The 15,368-nt window shown below is 38.1% G+C and overlaps 1 protein-coding gene across 1 annotated transcript; it reads left to right on the top strand.

Moving 5' to 3' along the window:
• Positions 1–11,832: 11,832 nt before the first annotated feature.
• On the top strand, positions 11,833–12,258 carry LOC115970437 (uncharacterized mitochondrial protein AtMg00810-like). Its single transcript, XM_031090074.1, has one exon. The coding sequence runs from the start codon at positions 11,833–11,835 to the stop codon at positions 12,256–12,258; it is 426 nt and encodes a 141-aa protein (XP_030945934.1).
• The last annotated feature ends 3,110 nt before the right edge of the window (positions 12,259–15,368 follow it).

Genomic DNA, 15,368 nt, shown 5'->3' on the forward strand with positions numbered 1-15,368 from the left:
TTGATAAATACGCATGGATAATGCTTTCATGTATTATTGATCTTATGAATGATGAAAGTAATAGCTGTCATACATACTGATATGAAGATTAGGCAACTTGAAATGTAAAGCATTACTTACTGGTAGTATTTCTTCAAGTGTTCTATGTCCCATGGTCAAGGAAGTTCTTGGCCGTCCAAAGACTTTAGGTAGTAAGAGCCTTCTCTGGAATGACGGATTACTTCGTAGGGACCTTCCTAAGCTAGTCCCAGTTTTCCTTGGGATGGGTCCTTTGTTGCTTGTGATACCTTTCTAAGGACAAGGTCTCCTATGTTGAACCTTTTTACCTTAACCTTTCTGTTATAGTATTTGGCCATTGCTTCCTTGTGTTTGGCCATTCGCTTCATAGCTTCTTCTCTGACTTCATCAATTAGGTCCAGATTGCTGTTAAGTTCCTGTTGGTTCTTCTGGTCTTCATAAGTTTTAACTCAGAAGCTCGTCAGTCCCACTTCCACTGTTATGATGGCCTTGGTGCCAAATGTCAATTTAAATGGTGTTTCTCTTATTGGAACTCTTGTGGCCGTCTTATATGCCTAAAGGACATTTTGTAATTCTTCAGGCCATGCCCCCTTTGCCCCCTCAAGCTTAGTTTTGATAATTTTGAGTAAGCTTTTGTTCGTCATTTCTATTTGGCCATTGGCTTGAGGGTGTCTTGGAGAAGAATAGTGATTATTGACTCCTAAGCCTTGGCAAAATTTTCGAAACTTGGGATTGTCAAACTGTCTTCCATTGTCTGATATTATGAGACGTGGGACTCCAAATCTGTAGATGATGTTCTTCCATATAAAGCTTGTGATTCTAGCCTCTGTTGTTGTCATCACTGGCTTTGCTTCTACCCATTTTATGAAGTAATCGATTGCGACGATCAGAAATTTGAGTTGCTTCTTCTCTAGAGGGAATGGACCCATAATATCAATTCCCCATTGGGTGAAGGGCCATGGTGAGGATATGGGTGTCATCGTCTCTCCTAGTCTCGTTTGGACATTCGCAAAGCATTGACACTTGTTGCATGCTCTGAGGATGTTGTATGCATCTTTCTATAGGGTTGGCCAGTAATATCTAGCTCTAAATGCCTTTTCTAATAAGGACTTTTCCCTTGCGCGGTTTCCACAGATTCCCTCGTGTATCTCGTGGAGCACATAATCTGCTTCTTTTGAACTGGTGCAACTTATATATGGGAGTGAATATCCTCGTCTGTATAGCACGTCCTCAATAATAACAAAGCAGGTTGCTCTGATCTGTATTTTCCTTGCCTCCGTATTATCTTCAGGGAGCCATCCTTTTTTCAAGTAACGAACAATGGGAGTCATCCACTCGTCTTGCTCTTTTATCTTCAGAACTTGCTCACCTTCTATGCTCGGCTGCCCTCTTATCTCTATACATAGTTCAGAGGTCGCATTGTAATCGTCTGACGAGGCCAATCTTACTAGAAATTCAGCTTTCTGCATTTTTGGCTCGAGGGATTTGCACAAAGTCTAGACTGTCAAAGTGCTGTGAAAGTCATTGGACGATCTTCAAGTACTTCTACATCCTTTCTTCTTTGGCTTCATAATCTCCTTTCACTTGTCCAATTATCAGCTGAGAATCAGCTTGGACGATAAGGTTCTTTGCTCCTAGAGCCTTTGCAAGACTTAGCCCTGTTGGCAATGCTTCATACTTTGCCTCGTTATTTGTTGCTGCAAACTCTAATCTGACTACGTACTTCAATGTTTCTTTTTCTGGAGACATGAGCACTACTCTTGCTCCTCCTACTTTGCTCGTTGCAGACCCATCCGTTTAGATCGTCCATGTTTCCATAGAAGGTTCTTCTTCCTTATAAGGGTAAGTGAATTCTGTAATGAAGTCTGCTAGCACTTGGGCTTTGATTGTTGCTTAGGGCCGATATTCAATGTCAAATTGGCCCAATTCAATTGCCCATGAGTCGTCCTATTGTGTCTATCTTGTTCATTGTCTTTCTTATGGGTTGGTTTGTCATGACGACGATGGGGTGTGCTTGGAAATAAGGACGGAATTTTCTGGAGGCCATCAATAATGCAAAAGTTATCTTTTCCATCCTTGGGTAATTTGCCTCTGCAACTTGAAATGCCTGGCTGGTGTAATAAATGGGCTTTTGTATGTTCCTTTCTTCTTTAATCAGTACCAAACTTACTGCAGTGTTGAATATTGCTAAATAGAGGTACAACTTCTCTCCCATCATCGAGGGGCTTAGTAGAGGTGGCTTCGTCAAGTACTCCTTTAACTTGGCAAGGGCTTCCTCGCATTCGTCATTCCACTAAAAGGCTTTTTTCAATACATTGAAGAATGGCATGCACTTGTCTGTTTCCTTAGAGACAAATTTGTTTAGGGTTGCAACTTTTCCTGTCAAGCTCTACACTTCATTCACTGTTTTTGTGATTTGACCTCGATTATTACTTTTACTTTGTCTGGATTTGCCTCTATTCCTTGTTGGGACACCATGAATCCCAAGAATTTTCCTGAAGCAAAAGCAAAAACACACTTTGCAGGGTTTAATTTCATATTGTACTTACGTAGTGTGCTGAAGGTTTCTTTGAGATCGTCCAAGTGGTTGGATTTGTCCTTGCTTTTCACCAACATATCGTCAACTCACACCTCCACATTCCTTCCACTCTAGTGAGAGAACATGTAGTTCACCAATCTTTGGTAGGTGGCTCCTGCGTTCTTCAGTCCAAAGGGCATAACTTTGTAGCAGTACAACCTTTGGCTAGTAACAAATGAGTTATTCTCTTGATCATCTTCATCCATAAGAATCTGGTTATATCTAGAAAATGCGTTCATGAAGCTTAAGAGTATGTGTCTAAGCAGTTGAGTGTACCAGCTGATTAATCCTCGGCAAGGGGAAGCTATCTTTTGGGCAAGCTTTGTTCAAGTCTGTGAAATTGACGCACATTCTCCACTTGCCATTAATCTTCTTTACCATAACCACGTTTGCTAGCCAATTTTGATAAAAGACTTCCCTGATGAAATTGGCTTCTAATAACTTCTCTACTTCTTCAATTATAACTTTATTGCGTTTTGGCACGAATATTCTCTATTTTTGCTACACAGGTTTGCATTCTGGATTGACGTTGAGACGATGCTGTATGATTTTCCTATTAATTCCGAGCATATCCCTCGTGTTTCTAGGCGAAAACATCTTAGATTGCCCTTAAGAAGGAAATCATATCCTCTTTCTTTGAAGTTGGGAGTGCAGTTCCTATCTTCAATACCCTTGACAAATCTTCTAGGACGATCTCAACTTCTTATGGTGTTTCTGATGGTTCGGGAATGGGCTCTAGTTCATTGATCACCCATGTGTGGTTCTAGCCAAAAGCTAAGGCAGCTTGATAGCATTCTCTTACCAGAATTTGGTTTTCTCTAATTTCTCCTACCCCATGGGCTGTTGGAAACTTTACTTTCAAGTTATATGTTGACGTTGCTACTCTTAGTCTGTTGAGTGTAGGTCTTTCTAAGATGATGTTGTATGTTGAAGGACAATCAACTATGAGGACATCAATATTTCTGGTGACCTGCGTTGGATAAGTCCCTACAAATACCGTTAGAGTGACGATGCCTCTAGGGATAATTCTATCCCCTGTGAAGCTTACCAAAGGCGAGGTGAAAGGCCTGATTCTTTTCTTATCCAGCTTCATCTGCTGAAATGCGGGCAAGTAGATGATATTCGCTGAGCTTCCGTTGTCAATGAGCACTTGGTGGATGTTGAATTCTTCCATTCTGAGCATGATTACTAGTTGATCGTCATAGGGTTGCTTGATGCCGCGACCGTCTTTCTCTCTGAGAAGACAATATCAGGCTCATCATTCTTTGGCATCTTCATTGGAGGGAGCCGTGAATAGACATTGTTTATTTCTCTTCCCTTTGCCTTTTTCAGGGATTTCAATGTTACACCTGCTGTTAGTCCTCTCTAGATCGTCTTTTTTTCTTTTGTAGGGGGTTTGGTATCCCCTATCTTCGGAGTTCTGTCCTGGTCGTCCTTTCGTTGGTACTTGTGTGGCTCTGTCTTTCTGACGTACTTTTGCAACATCCCTTGCCAAATTAAAGTCTCCACCTGGTCTTTCAAATGTCTGCACTCATCATTGATATGCTAAAAACGAAGTGACCGATTGTGATAAATTAACCAATTAATTTAGCCAAGTGAATTAATAAAGTTAATCAACATGCAAACGCGTGGTAGCACAAACAAATCACCAATAAACTAAGTATGTAGCGGAAAATAAATTGACACGGTGATTTGTTTACGAATAGGGAAAACCAACACGGCAAAAACTCCACCGGGTGATTTTAAGGTCACCATTCCCGAAATTCCACTATTATCACAACAAGTGGTTACAAGTAAAAGAATCCCAGTACCTTATACCAACCTACAGTTGAACCCTTACTCCAATACCCAATTGGACTTGTTCTGTAGTGACAATTTCCTTTTTTGATGCACGGCTCCCAGTATGTGACTAACCAATTACACGGATTCCAGTACGCGATTTCAATCACCAACTAGAGAAGGTTGTTGGCTGCAAAGTTCTTCAGTTCGTCCCAATGATGGAGATCAAGAAGATGCTTGGTTACAAAATCCTACGGTGTACAAACACAGCAACTTCTTTGCAAGAATGATGAATTAGGGCAAATTCTGTCTCCGGTCACAATTTGCTTGAACAAACTTTGCTTAACACTTGTGCAACTTGTGAACACTTTGACAGACTTTAAAATAATCCTTTTATATGTTTAGGGTTGTGAGAAAAGAAAGCCCAAACATATAATCACGGATTAGAGTCAAAACAGAATTGAAATTCTGTTTTTCATAAACTTCGACAAATGCCTATCTATCGAGTTACTGTCGAGTAACTATGGAGCCACGGGGCTAGAGCAGATTCTTAAGCTCGATAGATGGCTAGCTGTCGAGCTTTAATGACAGGCACTTCTTCAACTTGTTTCTTAGACAGACTTGCATGTCTTCAACACTTGATCTTGAAACATAATTTCTTGAAGTATTAAACACATCCTAAATCTATCCAAATACAAGTAAAGTGTGTTTTGTCAAAAGATTAGCCAATTACATAAAATAGTGACATATGTTCCTAACAAGTGAATTACATATGTCCTAATAATCAGTATGATGCCCGTGGTCCTAGTGGAATCTACAGTACTTGCTCTTATCTCTTCTTTCTAATGGAATGCTAATTAGCTTTGGCCATTGTAAGGAAGGATCGTCTCTTATCTGCATAAGGACCTGCTCAATTGACATTATTAGAGGAGTGAAGTTGTGAACATGGGTTTCCTGTTTGGAAGCTCCTTCTTTTTCCTTGTGGCCTGCCCAACACTTCGTGTCTCCTTCTTCTTATCACGATTGTTGCTTGTTCCTTTGCCTCTCTTCCTCATTCCTTCACTTCCTTTGTGAGCACCGCATCTTCTGCATTCATGTACTTTTGAGCCTTACAGAGCAACTCCGCGACTATTTTTGGTGGGCTTTTAGTGATTGAGAAGAAGAAATCCTCTGGCAGCAACCTTGCTTGGAAAGTGGTTAAGATGACTTGATCTTCAGCTTCATCTACTTGTAGCAGCTCCTTATTGAATCGAGTGATGTACTGTCTTAGTGATTCTCCTTCTACTTGCTGACTGTTGAGAAGATGGCTAGTTGGTTTTTGTGTCTTTGCCCCCCAATGAAATGATGAACAATACCCTTGCTGAGTTGTTCGAAGTCTGCAATAGTTCCTGGGGGTATTTTACTAAACCATAACCTGGCCGCTCCTTTTAGTGTTATTGGGAATGCCTTACACATCACTTCGTCTGGGGTCATCTGCAGCAACATCTGCATCTTCAACTATTCGATGTAATCCAAGGAATCCTTGGAACCGTCATATGACTCCAATTGTGGGAGACGGAATTTTGGTGGGAGGGGATGATTTAGCACTTCATTGGTGAATGTTGAGTCCGTCCTTTGAATCATCCCATCCAGATTCTTTCTGCCTTTATCCTTTATGGCGCTTTTTAGTTCGTCCACCTCCTTTCTCATGTTGCTGAGCTCATTTTCCACCCTAGTGGAATCTTCTCCTGCAGTTCTATCTTGCCTATTGGCTTGAGAGTTTGATTATTCTTTGTTTTGGTTTTCACTTGTCCGCCGACGTTCTACGTTTTGAGACTCCATTGTTTTTTGCAGTTCTTCATTCTGGCAAGTCAGCTCTTCCACATTGGCCAAAAGGGCTTGGATTTGTTGTTGTTGCACGCATCCGGTTGAGGTCCAGTTTCTGCTTCCATCTCATACTTCGAGGAACTCTTTTGACATTAGGAAAGATGGCTTGAATGATTAGCGTTTCCCATAGATAGCGCCAAACTGATTATGCAAAAAATCAGTAGTTGAGCTCCTTATCGTAGTGGATGAAGTTGTGAGTGGGGTCATCCTTGTTAGAGGAAAACCTGCAAAAATGAACTGGGTGGAAGAGTAACACGCCGGTGTGACATTAGCCAAATCGCCTTTGATGCTTAAGTCAGTAAGGGAGAAAAATACTAGAGAGAAAATGAGTTGAGAGTGATTTTGTAGAGTATTCGTGTGTCCTTTTAACTTCTGTTACCTTTTCTTTTATAGTTGTGTGCCTCATCAATGGGCAATGATGTGTTGCATTTATGCTTAACGGTAGTGTGTTACGAAATCTTTGTCTGAAGTTCACAGCACATTCTGTGACTGTTGCTCCATCCGTTACGTTTGGTCATCAATGAGCGTAATAAATGTGCAACATCTTCTTTGGGTTAATGACGATCTCCGCTTAATGACGACCGTAAATTTCTGACTCGTCAGAGATCATGCCACCTACCAAATCGTTTAATTACTTGTACGCGATAGGGATGAATGCACTCAAGGAAACTAGTGATGGTTCTAGGAATTTGACAAGTGATGAAAGCAATTCTTATTTGTACAAGGATTCTACTCCAATCATGGCCAAGTATGAAATATAGATAGCTATTAGTTCTTAGTAGAAAAGACGAATCTTTCAAAGTTGTCCTTGCATGAAATCCTTGTTCATGTGTTATAGAAAAAATTGTATAAAATGGGCTTGTCCCTCTTTGGCCTTATACAGTCTTTAGTTGTTCATATAATTGCCACCTTGTAGACGCTACATAAGAGCATTAGCATCGGGTGTCTTCAAGCTAATCTATTTTACCATCTCAAAAGTTACTTTATCTATTATACCATAGCATTTTACAATACACCCAACATCCCAAATTCTATTTTTTACCATTTTATTAAAATATTATTTTTTAATCTTTCTTTATTATTTGTTTCCAACAATCATATTTTTAAATAATTGTCTTATGTAATAGTCGTATTTTTTAAAAAACTCGACTTTTCTTAACAGATAATTTTTTTTTTCAAACATTCATAGTTTTGGAAATCTATCTTTTCATGACAATCATTTTTTTGGAATTTTTTTCCCTTTTTTGATCAAATAAGTTCTTTGAAGAGTGACAATAGGAACTCATTTTTGCCTCAATTGAATTAAATTATTAAAATGTCAAAATCCATTTACGCAAAACATAAACTATCTTTGAAGAGTGACAATGGAAACTCTTTTTTGCTCTAATTGATTTATACTACCAACCTATCAAAATCCATTTACACGAAATATAAACTGTCAACTTGTCAAAATCCATTTAAGCAAAACATAAACTATCATCCTGTTAAAATCCATTTACGCAGAACATAAACTATCTGTGAAGATTGACAATGGAAACTCACTTTTTTTCCCAATTGATTTAAACTACTTACCTCACAAAATCCATTTACACAAAAGATAAACTATCAACCCGTTAAAATCTATTTACGCAAAACATCAACCTATCAAACTCTATTAACGCAAAACATAAACTATTTGTGAAGAGTGATAATGGAAACTCATTTTTGCTCTAATTGATAACCAACCTGTCAAAATCCATTTACACAAAACTCACACAACCAACCTGTGAAAATTCATTTACACAAAATATAAACTATCAACCTGTGAAAATCCATTTACTCAAACTTTCATTTATGAAAACATAAACTTTTATAGATGTAATATAAAAATATCAATGTACTCAATCTGCCAACTTTAAAAATCCACATACATATGCATAGATGCAATCCACATACATAACTATCAATGTAGTCTATAGAAAACTCATACATATATCAAATTACAATAAAAACCCTCATACATAACTCACTGTAAAGTTGTGATTTCTAACTAGCTTATGTTGGCTGTAATTCTGTGCCAAATTTGATTGTAATTTCTTTAATCATTTTCCTCTATGTATGTGAGTTTATTTGTAAGGGATGAGTGTGAGAGATCGGTGAAGAATCAAGCTTCAAAAGATGAATTAGTGCAATTCGCAACTAGCTTGCGAGAATCTCGTGAGAAGCAACTCGTGAAAAAGCCATGTGTGAAGCACATGACTGGAAGCTGGAGAGTCACACCAAGTTGTCAAGTTCGTGAATGTTTCGCGAGAAGGGCCACACTATTCTGTTTGGCAAAAAGTTAAGCTGCTTCACCAAATTCTTTACCCACACTATAAGTACCCTTATTACCCACGAATTGTAAGGAGTGCTTTTCAAAGAGAAAACCCTAGCAAATACACTTAAGAGTTAGAGATTGTAATACCCATAATCATCTACACATTTCCTTGTGGTTTTCCTCAACTCCTACCTCTCCATCTCTACATCCTTGAGAGGTTCATAAACTAAACACTTACCACACCAGATCTGAGTGTTAAGTGAAGTTTTGGTGCTGTTAGAAAGCATTGGAAGGAGTCATTTAGTGGTCAATACAATCGAGCTGAACTGCGAGATCCAGAAAGTTAGAGAAGGTAAGACTCCGAGAAGTCCGTTGATAGCAAGAGCTTGGAGGGCTCAAGTACATGGGGTAGACTAGACTTGAAGGGTCTTTTGTTAATCGTGTACTCCAACTTTATTCTCTAGTGGATCAATTTCGACTTTGAGGGTCGTAAAGAGGTTTTTTGCTGAGTTCTTCGGTTTCCACTTTGATAACACATCTTGGTGTTATCTTGTGTTTGCATCTCTCTTCCCAACTCTTTATGCTTTCATCTTATTGTCAATTGTGGATGGATATGGCTTAGAGTAGTGTTATCGATCCATTGTGCATATTTACTCTTGTTCCGTACTTTGATTAAGTAAGAGTAAAAGCAATCTAGCTGTAATTTTCAATTGGGGGTCTGAACAAGTTCTTGTGTTTTAGAACAAGTTCTTGTGTTTTAGCACAAATTCGAGCTTTTATTCAGTATTAGAGCGGGTACACTGTTGGATTTCATTATCCTTGTGTGATCCTAGACCCCTATTTGCTATGGATATGACAATGGAAAAGGCTAACATGAATTGTGGTTCATGTGTTTGTGATAATAACTCTATGAGCATCTTTGGAGATTGTCCTAGTAATGAGCTCTTGTTATTAAAGTCTAAGAAACATGCTAGAATGTTCATCCACATGCTGAAATGTTTAGAGCATAGAAATCACATGCTTCATAATAGCTTGTGTGAGTCTAATTCCTTGATTGCAAAATATAAGAGGACAAATAGACATTTGTGTAATAAGCTCGATGGTTTAAAAAGAAAGCTTCACTCATCTGAGAAAAATGTAAAGGAAGATGAATCTTGCATTGAGAAATAAGAACGTTTATCAAATGCTTGTCTTTTTGTTCATACCACATTAAAAGTGTTTAATTCATGTTTGTGGTATCTTGACAGTGGGTGCTAAAGGCACATGACTAGAGATAAATCTCTTTTTAAAAGCCTTAAAGAAAATGAGGATGATTATGTGACGTTTGGGGATGGTAGCCACTCACAAGCCCTTGGAAAGGGAACTATTGACATTTCGAGACTTCCTTTGTTGACCGATGTTTTATACATCAAAGGGTTGAAGGCAAACTTGCAAAGCATCACCCAAATCTATGATGAAGATTTTTTGGTTCAATTTTCCAAGAAAGGGTGTCTAATTCTCATTGAAGAAGGTGTGCAAGTCTTGAAGGGACTAGGACCACCGACAATTGCTATGGCATGGTTCCCAAGCCAAATGTATCATGCCAGAGTGCTTGAGTTAATTTGTTGGAGCTATGGCACTAATGCTTTGGACATGCCAATTACAAGCAAGTGGCAAATGTTTCGAAGCTTGAAGTCGTGATTGGTTTGCCGAAGATTGGAAAGATTGAGAAAAATGTTTGTGGCCCATGTCAATTAGGAAAACAAACTGAATCAACCCATCCCAAAGTGAATGTTGTTGCCACATCTCGACCATTGAAGTTGCTTCACGTTGATCTAATGGGTCCAACGAGAATGGAAAGCATGGGTGGCAAAAGTTACATTATGGTTGTGGTTCATGATTTCTCAAGATTGGCTGGAATTCCTTAGAGAAAAGTCGGAAGCATGCGAAAAGATGGAGAAACTTTGCAAGAAGTTTCAAAATGAAAAGAGAGTTCCCATCGTGAAAATAAGAAGTGATCATGGAAAGGAATTTGAGAATGCAAAGTTTAAAGCATTTTACAATGAGCATGGAATTAAGAAGGAATTCTTGACCCTAAAAACTCCACAATAAAATGGGGTTGTTGAAAGGAAGAACCGTGTGATACAAGAGATGGTGAGAGTAATGCTTGTTAACAAGGATATTCCACAAAAATTTTGGGCTTAAGTGGTGAATACTTCATGCCACATTGGGAATAGAATCTTCTTTCAAGCGAGAACAAAGAAAAATGGTCATGGAGTCAATAAATGTGGTCATAGATGATGCCATTCCGGAAAAGAGTGTTGATGAAGGTGGAGAAGCTCCAAGCCTTAAGAAGACTGATGATGATGGTAACTCTTCACAAAGTGATGATGTTGGGAGACAATCACCGGAAAAGGAAACTACTCCTACCACATTAAGAAGGGAAACTAAATCAACCTAAGGGTCATTAAGCCCACTCACTCCTCCAGAAGTTCAACCTCCAATTTCTTGTAATAATGAGCCTTCCACTTCAAAGAAACCATTGTCAAGAGTGAGTCTAAATCATCCCAAAAGTAACATAATTAGAGATTTGGATGAGGGCCTTCATTTGAGAAGAGAACCTAGCTATAGTGTGACTCATGTGACGTATCATTGCTATCTTGCTCAATTTGAACCAAAGAAGGTGGAATAAGCCTTGAAAGATGAAAATTATGTAGAATCCATGCATCAATAATTACATCAATTTGTTAGAAATGATGTATGGGAATTGGTTCCAAGACCAAAAGACACTCATGTAATTGGTACCAAGTGGATCTTTAAGAACAAGACCAATAAGGATGGTGGGGATGTGCGAAACAAATTTGGATTGGTGGCTCAAGGTTATACTCAAGTTGAAGGTGTAGACTTTGATGAGTCATTTGCTCCGGTAGCAAGAATTGAGTCAATCCGGATTCTTCTCTCCATTGCATGTATTATGAATTTCGAGTTTTATCAAATGGATGTGAAGAGTGCGTTTTTTAATGGGCTTCTACAAGAAGAAGTATTTGTTGAGCAACCAAAAGGGTTTCAAGATCCTCATTTTCCGGACCATGTTCTCCTATTGAAGAAAGCTTTATACGGGCTGAAGCAAGCACCAAGGGCATGGTATGATCATCTTACGTCATATCTTTTGGATCATGGTTTCAAAAGAGGTCAAGTCGACCGAACACTTTTCGTTAAACGAGATGAGAAATCTCTCCTTGTAGCTTAAGTGTATATGGACAACATTGTGTTTGGCTCATTAATTGATGCTCTTGCTTAAGAATTTTTAGAGGAAATGAAGAAAGAATTTGAAATGAGCATGGTGGGGGAGCTAAACTACCTCCTTGGTCTTCAAGTGAAACAACGAAAAGATGGGATATTCATATCTGAAGAGAAATATGCCAAAAATCTAGTGAAGAGATTTGGTTTGGACTCTAGGAAACATGCATCTACTCCAATGAGTTCCTCGGTCAAACTGAGCTCCAATCCAATCGATGCGGAAGTAGATCCAACCCTATACATAAGCATTATTGGCAGTCTTCTATATCTCACTTCAAGTAGGCCAGACATAGCCTTCAATGTTGGGGTATGTGCTCGTTTTCAAACAGCTCCCAAAGAGTCTCATATGATGGCGGTTAAAAGAATCATTCGCTATGTCAATGGAACATCCGACTATGAGATTTGGTACTTAAAAGACTCAAATGACTGCCTAGCCGAATAATCGGATGCTGATTGGGCTAGGTGTGTTGATGATAGAGAAAGCACCTCAGGAGGATGTTTCTACCTCGAAAACAATTTGGTGTCATGGATGAGCAAGAAGCAAAATTCAATGTCTTTATCAACTGCTGAAGCAAAGTCTATTGGGGCGGGTAGTTGTTGTGCTCAACTCTTATGGATGAAAAAGCTTCTTTATGATTATGGGATCTCTCAAGGCACTATGTGTGTTTTTTGTGACAATACAAGTGCAATTAATCTATCCAAGAACCCTGTTCCACACTTAAAGTAAAAGCATATCGAAATTTGATATCATTTCATTCGAGACTTGGTGGAAGAGAAAGTTATATAGCTAGAGTTCATCAACACCAATAGTCAAATGGCTGATATTTTCACTAAACCACTTGATGGTCCTCGATTTGAATCTCTTCCTAAGACCATCGGTGTTGGTATCATTCTTTGACACATTTCTCTAGTGTGACCCTCATTTATCTACTTTTAATGCATTCATGTAGAAAGGGTCTCACATGTTATCATGTTTCTTTTATAGGTCTTTGTTTTGATTACCTTGTTTTTGTTGATCTTACTTTATTGCTTTGTTTTTTAGTGTGTTGAAAAATTCAAAAACCCATAAAAAGTAAAAAATCTCAAAAAGTTTGATCACTTGTATTGTGTATATCAATGTTGAGTTTGGCCTAGTACCTATGTACTAATGGCGTAGTACATTTACGAGTTTACCTTGTTATGTAGGCACATTTTTTAAGTGTGAACGACATCTAGAAATTTACGTTAGATTATTGTAAATAGATCTTCAAACTTGTCATGAATGATTAGTCAATAGTCTTGTTTGATCTTGATACATGCGTAGACTTGTGTCTATATATCTCATCACATTTATTTTTATGACAAAAGCTCTACAAACATCAATCTCTAAAAAAGATAGAGCTGAAAAAGTCTTGTTTCGAAAACTAGTTTAACTAGGAAAAGGTGGAGCAAAAATTTATTCAAAATGTATGGTGCCAAAGCCAAAGGCTTATTTGTCAAAGAAATATAAAAAATTTCATGGTATCGTTGCTCAAAAATTGAGTTATATTGATCAAAAAGTATGAAAAGTGGAAGCCAAATGAAAAGCTTTCAATCAATGTAAACACTTTGGTGGAGGGTCATATATGTTCATTTCTACTAGTGAGATAGGTCACTTGACTTTGTGCTAGTTGTGTATAACTTTATTGAATTGATCATTGAAGCTTCATACTAGACTATGGACTAGCACACACAACACAGAAGACTAATGTTCAATGAATGCCTATTTCATTTGTGTGATTGTACATGTTCAAATGTGATTTGTGTATACTCAATTGCTTGATGATCAAACCCAAAAAGATTTTTGAGTATTTTATTTGTTTTTGAAAGTGTTTTTGTGTATCACTTGTGTTTTTAAGAGTTTTTCCAAAAAGTCAAATCTGTTTTGTTGAAAAACTCATTCAGAGGCATTTTCGCGAGTAAGTCGCGTGTTAGACATCTCGCAACCTAGCCACAAAAATGAGGAAGCTAATATTCATTTCTTCCAAAATTTTACACAAAGAGTTTCGTGACTCCCTCACGACTTCTTCGCGAGAAATAGCTTCCTGCAAAACTAGCCCTGTACATTTGAGGCATTTTACGAGTACTTCACGAGTAGTTATCCCGCGAAATGAGCGGATTTTCAGTTTTTAAAGGCTAAACAGTGATAGTTTTTTTAAAAACTACACTTTGCCTCCTCCGCGCCTTTTTCAACCCAAAACACCATTTTCACTCAAATCTCAATCAAAAATCAAGGGATTTCAAATCTAAGACTCATCTAAGGTATGTTTTAACACTTTTTAATCTTTGAATCCTTAGATTATGCCTTAGGTTCTAGGATTTTTAGGGTTGAGGTTATTTTGAAAGGGGTTGGGAAAATTTCAATTTCTTGTCAAATCTTTTGATTTTTCTTGATTAGGCTGTGTCCCATTGTGTTTGCTTGTATTTATGTTGGCCCCTAATGGCGTTTTAACATGTATTTAGGCAAGATTTTCATATGTTCATGCATTGTTTCATATTTTTAAGTCATGTGTGCACTCTAAGTGTTTGATAAAATACCTATATAGTATTTTTTTTCATTGTTTTGGACTCCAATGAGTACAAACTTTTGGGGATTACCTTTGATTATGCATGTTTAACATGTTTTGATCATTGGTTGTGTGTTTTACACACTTTGCCCCATGAATTCTTTGTCATGCATTGCTAATGCATCTCATGTGCACACCACAAGCACATTTGATGCACACACTCTATCACTTGACATGTCTTGGATTCACTCATGCTATGTAAGTCTTTTCAGACCTTTAGCACTTATAATATGTTCTTGTGACTATGTTTGTTTGTCTATTTCCTTTTTAGGACAATTTGTTTGTGCTTATGGACTAACTTGTATCTAATCAAGTTTGTTACCATGTTTGTGTATGATTTGTGTGTTTGTTCATTTTGTAGATGTCTCCTTGTAAGTCAGCAACGAAGAAAACAACAAAGCATCCTCGCCACTCCCCAGATTCATTTAGAAACAATGATGCTAACATGGCATACATTGATCATTACAACATTGCTTCGATCGTCTTGGAAAGAAATGTGGACATTAAGTCCTTAAGGGACACATTCATTCCAAAAATGTTCAAGGATAGACATGGGCCAAATTGCTAAATCCTATAGGTGATGTGTATGAGTGCATCATCAGGGTGTTCTTTACTAATGCATTTATAGAAGGTGACCACATCAACTGTTGGGTAAGGGGGAGAGAGTTCATAGTTTCAAGGGAGTCAATCCAAGAGCTCTTGGAGATTCGACCGACAACTCCGGACACCTCTCTACACTATAATTAGAGGAAAGAGAAACTTGAGCCTCTCATGTTTGTCTTAGAAGTCAACTCAAGAAGAAGGCCTTACACACGATTGAGTTCTCTCCGGAGATGAGAGCCTTGGCCTATATCCTGATCTTCAACCTTTATCTGGTGAAGAATTTGACAACCTTATCAGTGCCAACGACCGCCTTCCGATATGATCTCTTTACTCACAAAGAGATTGATATTTGTGGTCACATCTA

Source organism: Quercus lobata, chromosome 12 (assembly GCF_001633185.2).
Source record: "Quercus lobata isolate SW786 chromosome 12, ValleyOak3.0 Primary Assembly, whole genome shotgun sequence".
Lineage (NCBI taxonomy): Eukaryota > Viridiplantae > Streptophyta > Magnoliopsida > Fagales > Fagaceae > Quercus > Quercus lobata.